The sequence below is a fragment of the Mytilus galloprovincialis genome, chromosome 9, assembly GCF_965363235.1.
Source record: "Mytilus galloprovincialis chromosome 9, xbMytGall1.hap1.1, whole genome shotgun sequence".
NCBI classification, from domain to species: Eukaryota; Metazoa; Mollusca; class Bivalvia; order Mytilida; family Mytilidae; genus Mytilus; species Mytilus galloprovincialis.
Genome location: NC_134846.1, coordinates 45,129,885 through 45,140,714, shown reverse-complemented (window position 1 = coordinate 45,140,714; position 10,830 = coordinate 45,129,885). Strand labels below are relative to the sequence as shown.

Below are 10,830 nucleotides of genomic sequence, written 5' to 3'. Positions count from 1 at the left end.
GTTTCACTAAGCGAATTGATATGTGCTATTTCATAAAATCAATTATTGGCTAATTATTATCAATTACTTATATCAATAATGACAGTTCTTACAAATTCAAATAACGTAAACAATGGATTTCAGATGCCTTTTTTAGTTGCCTTATAAAAAATGTTTTATAGTAATATCTGAAATCTAAATCTAATTTCAAGCATCAGGCTCAATACCTTTTTGATCGGGGAAGTGACTATAGCTTGAATGAGAACTAGATGCAATCACACGTCGTAAAAACATTGAACATGTGTGGAAAATTAAGTAGAATTATATTTGAAGAAAAAGCAATTAGAGCAAAACCAACACTTACATGGATTAGTTATTTGCCGAAAACATACACATTAATAACAAAGAAACTAAATATTGTTTTGTTAGAATATCTACATATTGTGAAATTATTGTACATTGAAATTGTTAATCATATTCCACTTACAAACAACAAAGTGAAAAGAAAGTTACTATATAAAGAACGAGTACACTGTTCGGTTATATGTGATATATTTGAATCGCCAGCACAAAGAAGTGATGACTGGTGTTAAATGTCCTGAATTCTTTTCTTTCCCTGTAAAACACAAAACAATTAGATAGAATATCTAAGTATCATCCAATGTTCTATTTTAAATTTTTACAAAATGTTTAAATGTAATCATATTCACTAACTAAACAATTGTTTTTCTGATTTAATCTTTAGTTAACAATATTTAGTATGCATTATGAATATGAACGATTTAGTCTGGTTTAAAGTTTGATAACATTTTCTTATATTTTTACAAAACAATATTGTACCACATTTTGGTATCCATGATCAACTTAACATGGATTATCTATAATCTATACAGTAAATTAATTTAACTCTTTTTGGTTTTTACATCAAACCTGAAAAGACTGAAACCTAAAGCATATAGTCTTGTTACGATTTGAAAGTATTTTGTAGATATTTTCTTGTTGTTGACACAGTACTGTTCATGCATTTCCTAGCAGGCAATCAAGAAGTGTTCCCTATACTTTAGACCCATAAGTGTTGCGTTGTGTTTATAGGTAAAACTACTGAAATGACTGAACAAAGACTGAACAAGTCGTATGTAATCAAAACAAAAAATAGCTTGATAACTCAACAATAGAGTCAAAATATACCGACTGAAGATTATCAATCGACAGTAAACTGGCAACGCCATAGCAAAACAAGAAAAAAATGTAAAAAAAAACAACAGTACACAATTTGAGACAAAGACAATGTTTGTTGTCGTCGTTCCTTGTTAAATATCTGTTTGATTTTGTTCTGGTTGAGATCGTGACATGAAGTGACTGCGGTACCCTTATTTTGACAGTTTCATCTAGTGTAACTGTTTTCTTCACGCATCGTTGTCAATATAGTGGAATTCGATGAGACTGTCATACAAATGAGATGTTGAGCGCCATGGAACCAGGTTCAATCTACTAGTTTCTACATACCTGAATGCCGGTACCAGGTCAGGAATATTGTAGTCGTTGTCCATTCGTTTGACGTGATTAAAGTTTTTCATTTTTTGATTTTGCTATTTGGTTAGGGACTTTCCAATTTGAATTTTCCTCGGAGTTTAGAATTTTATGGATTTTATTTTTTTTTATACATGTTTGTCGAAAACGAACAAGTAATGTCACAGCAACAACAAAAACTAAAGACGGTTCGTTTTATGAAGTTTTTAAGTTAATTTGTATTGTATTGTAGACTATTGTTTGTCTTTCTTGACAAGTGCCTTGACGACCAATTCTTGACTGTGTTAAATGTGTCTCAATCAGTCATGACATATTGTTGACTTTCTTGGTACTGTCTGAATATGACTTGACATATTCTTGACATTCTAAGTAGTGTCTGAATATGCCTTGACAGTCATAGAGCTGTCTGAATACAAATGTATACAAGTGTCTTGACACATATTTGACATTCTTAAACATCTGTGGACACTATCTCAACAGTATAAATTGAACAAACACATTCTTCCCTGTTTATGATTTTCTATTACTGTTACTATATGCTTATTTTTATTAATCGTTAAAACTAAACTTTGAAGAATCAAGGATTATTTTTGTATAATAAAATACCCTTTGGGTACACCTAAGTAGAAATACCCGAATTACCCCCAATTAAGTTGTATTTTGATTTATTTTTTATTTAACTTTTAATAAATTTTTTTCACCTGGAATATATGTCACAGCTACTGACAAACAGCATTTATATTTTTTGCCGTTCGAAAAACTGGCAGTCAAATTTGCTTTACTAAAATGGGTTACTTGAGGCATGTTACATTTAGAAATTGACAATGAGGGTCGGTTGATAACAAAACTTTACGACAAAAGAGGTGATTTCAGCTTTCCAATTGTGAACTTTCCATTTCCAAGTAGCAACATTCCAGCAGCAACTGCATACGAGGTATATATCTCCCAATTGATACGATTTTTCCGTGCTTGTATTTCCTATGATGATTTTCGTGATAGAGGGTTGCTGCTCATAAGGACGCTATTAAACCAAGAGTTCCAAACGGTGGAGTTGAAATCATCCCTTCGTAAATTTTACGGACGCCATCACGAGTTAGTAGACCGTTATGGAATAAGCGTTTCACTACAACCCCCTTCTCTGTAATGAATGTGACCTACCGATTAAGACTATTTACTGGATATGTTATAACATGAGCTACACGACGGGTGCTACATGTGGAGCAGAATTTGCTTACCCTTCTAAACACCTGAGATCACCCCTGATTTTTAGAGGGGTTGGTGTTGCTTAATCTTTAGTTTTCGATGCTGTGTCATGTGCATATTGTTTGTCTGTTATACTTTTTCATGTTTAGCCAGACGTTGTCAGTTTATTTTCGATTTATGAGTTTGAATGTCCCTCTGGTGTATTTTGTTCCTCTTTTCAAAATGTGATTATCGTTTGGACCCTACAATTCATTTTGGGCATGTGTGGCTAAAAAAAGGAAAGGGGGGGGGGCTTTCGTTTGGGACAAAGAATTTGTTCCCATCTAGATTCTAAATCTTATTAATTTTTTTAGAACAACCAAAAACATGTTTTTTTTCAAAATTGAGTGTTGAATTTCATAATATTTATTCACAACTAAATCTTTGTATAATTCCTTCCTGATTTTATTTCTCAAGATTTCTTCAAACAAAATAAATGTTAAGATCTATATTATGCATGTCTGTTTAAGATCCATTTCATAGGACCAAATCATTGATGGGACCCTTTATATATATACAGTTTTCTATTATTCCTGCAGAAGATAATAATTTGTTAATGTTTAAATATTTCACTTCATAATTTTGATGAAGAAAATCGTTTTTAATTCATTATTTAAATGATAATTTTCATTTTCATCTATCAACAAATTTTTCATATTGCAGTGATTCGGTCAGTCAATTGAATTTGGTCAGTTGCATGGCTGATTACAGGTAAACCAGTAATTTCCAATATGACAGTTGCGTGTACCATGGGGTGTGGAATACTTTACTTTTATGGGGAACATCCTTTCCACGTGTAAGACTTCATATATATTGCAAAAGATGAAATTACACAAATTTTCAATCAAGAAGAATTAGGATACAATTTTTTTTATTAGAATACTTTGCTATTCATGAAAAACACATTTTGGTAAAATAATTGTTTACCTTTAACATTTAATATGATGCATGTAAAAGGAAATATGTCTACAGTGTCATTGGTTTTAATCATTTAGAAATTATTTATCAGAATCAGGAATGCACATTTTCATTTATTTAAAAACCTACATTTAAATTGTTTTATATCAGCATATCCACATTTAAATTGTTTTATATCAGCATATCCACATCTAAATAGTTAATATGTTAGATTTCATATCTATATTTGTTCGGTTATAATTATTTATATACAAAAAAATTCAATTATTTTTTATGTCCAAGTTTTGTTTTTGTTGTAACAATTGTAACAACAGTACAGCATATAAAGAAAAATAAAGATACATTAGATGTATGTTTCATTGTAATACTTTATTCTGATTGGCTAACTGCACATCACGTGTTATTCCTTCAGCAATTGCATTACTCAATAAAACTTATCATTCATGATAACACGCGGTCCCACAATAAAGTGCACAGGTGAATTAAATAAAAAAATATAAAATTCGTGTTTCATTATCATAGCTAAACAAATGTACTTATAAGTATTGAATGTTTCTTTTTGTAACTTCATAAGGTTGTAAAAGCGTTGACCATTTTTAGAATGAAGCGCTTCTGAGCTTCATACAGATGCACTTCGGTGAACGCTTTTACACCCCAATGAAGTTACAAAAATCATTCAATTCTTAAATAAAGATACATTAAAGTTATATTATGTTTTTCGGTAATGATTTGTAAAACTGAGAATTGTCAAGTAAATTTAAGACACAATTCAAAATGTTCAGAATATGTCAAGCCATACTGAGAAAAAACAACAATGTCAAGAATCTCTTCACATATTTAAAGACGGTATTCAAATGTCAAGAATTTGTCAAGACCATACTCAGAATGTCGAGAAATAAATTTCATACATATTTAATGTAAATGAGAATTGGTCAAGAAAAATCAAGACACAAGTCATACTTTTGGAGAATGTCGAGTAAGATTCATGCAAATTAAGACAAAAAAGGGTCTTTTTGTTGTGTGAACTATGTATATCAGATTGATTTAGTCGACCCCTCAATTGTTTTTGTTACGAAATATAGTTTATTATTTTGAAACAAATTACCTTATATATCTTTTTCGATCTATTCTCCGACCTTTCCTGTTCCTATTATATTTGTATCTTTATAATTCCCTGCAAACGAATTACCAACGTTCCTGTTGTCGTTTGCCTTGTTACCATTTCCGTTGTTTCCACTTCCAAGAATCCAGCCAAGTTCCCTTCCAAGAATTTTGCCAAGTTTCCTGCCAAGCCCTCTGACATTTTCTAGTCCTCCTACTTTTGTATCTTTATTATTTTCTGCATATGAATTACGAACGTTGCTGTTATCGTTTGCATTTTTACCATTTCCTTTGTTTCCACTTCCTAGTATCAAGCCAAGTTTCTTTCCAAGAATCAAGCCAAGTTTCCTTCCAAAAATCTGGCCAAGTTTCCTTCCAAGGCCTATGGCATTTCCTATTCTTCCTTCTTGTGTATCTTTATTTTTTTCTTCATACGAATTACCAATATCGCTAGTGTCATTTGCCTTGTTACCATTTTCGTTGTTTCCATTTCCAAGAATCCAGCCAAGTTTCTTTCCAAGAATCCAGCCAAGTTGCCTTCCTAGAATCTTGCCAAGTTTCCTTCCAAAGCCCCTGGCATTTCCTATTCTTTCTATTTTTGTATCTTTATCATTTTTTGCATACGAGTGACCAATGCTGCTGTTGTCGCATGTATTATTAAAATTTCCGTTGTTTCCACTATTAAGATTCCAGTCACATTTACTTCCAAGGCCTTTGATATTTTCTATTTCGCCGACATGTGTTTCTTTGTTATTTTCTTTATTTGAATTACCAACGTTGCTGTTGCCGTTTCCATTGTTATCATTTCCGTTGTTTCCACTTCCAAGGTTCCAGTCACATTTCCTTCCAACGTCTCCGACATTTCCTATATCTCCTACTTTTGTTTTTTTTATTATTTTCTGTATTCGAATTAACAACGTTGCTGTTGCCGTTTCCATTGTTATCATTTCTGTTGTTTCCACTTCCAAGGTTCCAGTCACATTTCCTTCCAACGTCTCCGACATTTGCTATATCTCCTACTTTTGTTTTTTTATTATTTTCTACATACGAATTACCAACGTTGCTGTTGTAGTTTCCATTGTTACCATTTCCGTTGTTCCCACTTCCAAGGTTCCAGTCACGTTTCCTTATAAAGATTAAGAATAGTAATGTTCATAGGCCGGGTATAAAAGAGTCAACTAAGAATTAGTGAAAAGTATCAAATAAATTTCCTTGAAAAAAGAATGGGCGAAAGATACCAGATGGACATCAATTTTATATATGTTTCTGGAAAATTTTCCTAAAATTGAATGACAAGTTTTGCAGAAAGTGTCAATGCGAGGAAAATATCCTACTCGGAAGCAATGTCAGATATTCTTTTTTTTTAACAACGATTTATTTTCTATTTATTGAGTTGAGAAACCAAAGCATTGTAAAACACTACCATCTAGACAAAATCTATCTCTTTTAGGCTTTTAATGTAAAAAAAAATACATATAACATAAAGAAGAGTTTCATAATTTTTGTTTAAAGCATCAGATTTAAAAACTGATAAAAAAAATCTCAGCTATGAATTCTTCATATTACTCAATTTATTTGGGCGGAGTTTAACCGGTTCGCTTATAATAAACCTGTCCATCTATAGATAGGTGTTTTAGAATAAACTCATCAATGAAGTATCCAGTCATTCTTTTGTCAGTTCCTTTGATGACACTGATAGGTGATTAGAAATCAGTTAAAATTATAACAGCAATCATCCTTATCACACACATCTTCAAATAGACTGTAATTATGCAAATTAAAACATAACCTCCGCCCGATCAGTTGAAATAACATTGGTAATACATGCAGAATAAAAAACTAATACAACTTTGGTATTACCTGAAATAATTCATTAGGGAATTAATGGCGAAGTCATCACTGTCACCATTTATTTCTTCAAGATCTGCATTTCCGTTTCGAGTACTCAGTCCTTAAATTTTTACAAAAAAATGTATTTGGTATTAGTTTTTTTGAAAAATGTAAAACAAGTTAAAAGTTCTGCAGACATTTGTGTAATGAGGGGTTCACACATTGCCGATTATTGCTCCCGTTAGAGATCAGACAGCAATACGACACGAAAAGTGAAAAAAATCGGATTACTATCCTCAATTATCTGGAATATCCTATCATTGTCAGACGTCTGTCTGTCGTTTTAGTTCGTAACATATTTCTACGGGTCGAGAAGTGTCCGAATAGTTCGGCGAAGCACCCGACAATTATGTGCGTCCCGTAACATTCGGGGAAACTCAGTCGATTTTGTGTAGTCGTAATACAATCATGCCTATGTCGTGACAGATTCTGCTGTATCGGATCAAAATCCTAACAATGTTCTGTGTATTCTGGACGGTGTCCTGTTGAATGGGAATGATCTGGAGAAATTTTTCATTGCTGTTTTTCTGCCGATTGAATCCAGATTGCATCCAAATCTTGTCGATTGCGACCGTTTTTGCTCAAACCGTTCCGGAACAGTCCCGTTATTAATACGAAATTTGTCAATGATACCCACGTCAGATTCCGGACATTTACAGAATACAATACGACTGAGACCAGACAAAGCCGTTTGCAATGCGATAGAGCGGACCGTGATAGGATTACGTTCCGACAGTACCTGATCATCCCAAGTTTACCGACAGTTTACGAACGGATACTTTCCGTCAGCATCGGTTAACTGTCTGGTCACTGTCTGATAATTGTCGGATTACATTTGGTACAATCGGGTTGCAGTCGTGACAGATTCGGTCGAATTTTACCAGGCGAAATATACAAATTGGATTAGACGCGGATTGAGAACGGGATTATCGGGATATATTCGCTTGGAAACGGTTGAATATCGACGCTTCCTGAAAAAAAATATCTGATTGTTGTAGTGATTAAATTATTGGTTTTACAAATTTTAATTAAAATTTATGTTTCTCTCCACGATTCACAGGATCTTGATCAGACTTTTGACAAACTTTAATTGGGAATGGTCATGTCAAGGACGGCAGTAAAAATCGTGAATGTGTGACCCCAGCTTAAGAGTAGTAATTTTGTTTTGTCATTAAAACACACACTAAAACTCTTCTGGAGTGTCACAGGGCTTTAGTGATTGACATTGCTCACATTAGTAAATATTTAGTAACATTTCCAAACCATATAATTCTAATTGTTATTCTGTAAAATCTTACAAAAAAATGAACTCACGTCTTATCATATAACTCATACATGTGTTAATCCCTACTGCTTTTGTAAAGAATAAATAATACCTTAATATGAACACATTGTAAATTAACCGTGTAACTACTTTGTGTTATGTTTCTAAAAACTGTTTGTATTACAGTTTGGTATACGTATTAACATAATATTCTTACCACATACTGCCATGAACAGACAGCTAAATATAATTATAGCCTTCATTATTAGTAGCTTTCTGAAATAGAAAAAAAGTACAATATAGTATTGCATTGCCATTGAGATTGCATGTTATCTAAACACAAATGAAAAAAATGTGTAGAGCTTTTTGATTCGTATATGTTGTGAAATTCATATGACTGTTAAAACATGTTATTTTAGAATAATTTAATTTTGGATGTAACACGTCTTCTGATTGGCTGACGTTATTTTGTTATGAGCCTATAGACATAATTTAGTCATGTGACCGTGACGTCATAAACGTTTTTTCATGGTTTTCTACGGTTTAAAATGGAATTCAGAATTAATTTATAAGAAATGACTGTAATATTTTTTCTGTCTATTCGAAATAACATAAAAAAAGTGGTGCACACTGTTAAATAACCCGCTACGCGCGTTAGTCAGTGTGCACCAATTTTTTATGGTATTTCTTCATAGACAGAAAAAAATATTACAGTCATTCCTTAAATATATGTGCAAGCTCGTATACAACACTACACGAAATTCCGGTTTTGAAGAGGTATGCAAATGTTTAGTAAATGTATTCAGATAACGACAGTTACGTATATTTACAAACCGCTGCATTTAGTTTTTCATGTCTTTACATGTTGTAAATATCAACATTTCTTGTGATATACCCTTATAGGGGGTTATAAGAGACCGCGGTTTATAGAATAAATTAACACATAAGCAACAAACTCATCATAGATACCAGGATTAAAATCTTATATTTACGCCAGACTCGCGTTTCGTCGACAAAAGACTCATCCGTGACTCTCAATTAAAATATGTTAAACAGGCCAAATAAAGTACGAAGTTGAAGAGTATTAAGGATAAAAAAATCCTAAAAGTTTTGCCATACACAGCTAAGGTAATCTATTCCTGAGGTATAAAAGCCTTAGTAATTTAAAATATAAAGTTCTCTTAACATTCAATTTATAACCAATGATAAATCACGTCAACACAGACGTGCTGACCACTGGGCTAGTGAGACCCCAGGGGAATTAAAACTCCACCAGCAGTAGCTTCGACCAAGCGCTTGTAAATAAACTCATGATAGATTCCAGAATTGAAATTTTATATTAACTCCAGACGCGCGTTTTTTCTACAAAAGAATATTTAGTGACTCGAATAAAAAATTGTGAGATTAGCCAAATCATTTTTAAAGTTTACAATCTGCATATATTTATAACCATCTCAAAACTATCGCAAACTTATGTATTTGTATTACTCTAAAATGGAAATATTTGTCATGTATTTTTCTAAGTCGTAAACTCATCAATTTGTTTCTAGAATAAAATTCATCAGGTAACATTTGTTTTTGTCAAATTAATTATTTGTCTAGGACTATATTTATAATAATTTCTTAAGAAGTTATACGTACAAGAAAAATAACTTACATTTTTGTTTGGACTGACTGAGCTTCAATTGTCAAACTACATATTCAGATGTTTATATTTACCATGTGGTCTGGTTATTATATACAAAATTAACCATAATAATTATAAATGAAATAATATGTAAGTACTTGCTATATATACATTAGATTAGTATGTAATACAGTATTTTAGGACTGGCATTTTTGTTTCGTCACATAAATGACAATAATTGTTTATGTTTGTCTCCTTACTTGTTACTTACTGAAATATAACAATTAAGAAATTTGAAAATTATGATACTGTTTGGGTTCTGTTGATTTTTATTTGCACGATTTTGACATTTCAACATCAAATACTGTGCGTTTTTCCATTTGTTACAGATTCATAATTTAGATATTATCCAAACTATTAACACTACAGGAATATACACAACAGTAAAAAAGATGCTCATCAAGGCCATTTTAATGAACGAAAATAAAACACTTTACTCATCTAAATATCTGAAAAACAAATTAAGATGGTACTCGACATCTTAACTAAAATTAGTTTGGCTCGTTTAATTTTCAAAAAAAACTGACAAAGTATTTACGTTAACCCTTCGACAAAACATTCAAATTTCAAAACATTTGAACCAACCAATTTATCAGAAAAATTACACTGGTTATACAACAGTTTGGCAAACACTAATTTTGATCATTGAGATGCTTAATATTCCCTTTACAACACAACGTTATTAAAACGTTTAACTGATTTTAACGGATTTGGCTATACTTTTTGGACCTTATGGATTATAGCTCTTATATGAAAAATCAAATCTCCAAACTCAACAAATATATTGTCGATTAAAAAGTCCAGCTCTTTAATAATATCATATTCACTGTATTTTCCTATAGAATCAGTGTGGTTCTTCACAAAATAAGACTTATTATAACACATACACGAAATGTATATCTACGATTCCTGTGTTTATAGAAAAAGCTCTGTATAATGCGATGGTGAAACGGAGCTTTAAATTGAGCACGGGGAATGGTGATATAAAGTGTAAAACAATCAAGGTTTTTCAAAAATTGCAGAGTTTGTGATCTGAGATTAAGCAGTAGATCTTTTGAATTTTTGAACATCCACATTTGTTTGGCACCACTGGATGAATGAATCTAATCACAATGTTTTGAACATGTTGAAGGCCTTCTTTTACTGTACAAAGAATAAAAATCGACATTTAAGAAAAAAAATGTTTAGTTAGACTTCCTGATAATCCAGTTATGCATCG

The 10,830-nt window shown here is 31.9% G+C and overlaps 1 protein-coding gene across 2 annotated transcripts; it reads right to left on the bottom strand.

Moving 5' to 3' along the window:
* Positions 1 to 200: 200 nt before the first annotated feature.
* LOC143046914 (uncharacterized) lies at positions 201 to 9,654 on the bottom strand. 2 transcript variants are annotated; one of them, XM_076219963.1, is made up of 5 exons: positions 9,582 to 9,654; positions 8,142 to 8,200; positions 6,631 to 6,721; positions 4,775 to 5,896; positions 201 to 595 (listed from the first exon to the last, which is right to left on the bottom strand). In XM_076219963.1, exon 4 carries the CDS (start codon positions 5,772 to 5,774, stop codon positions 4,794 to 4,796), a length of 981 nt encoding a protein of 326 aa, XP_076076078.1. In that variant the 5' UTR covers positions 5,775 to 5,896; positions 6,631 to 6,721; positions 8,142 to 8,200; positions 9,582 to 9,654; the 3' UTR covers positions 201 to 595; positions 4,775 to 4,793. The 2 variants fall into 2 exon arrangements, with proteins under 2 accessions (XP_076076078.1, XP_076076079.1); XM_076219964.1 differs by lacking the exon at positions 201 to 595 and having other exon boundaries at positions 4,771 to 5,896.
* Between the last annotated feature and the right edge of the window lie 1,176 nt (positions 9,655 to 10,830).

What these genes read in the sequence shown, in the direction of transcription:
- LOC143046914 (XM_076219963.1), bottom strand. Translation starts at nt 5,774, where the DNA reads ATGTCGGAGACGTTGGAAGGAAATGTGACTGGAACCTTGGAAGTGGAA.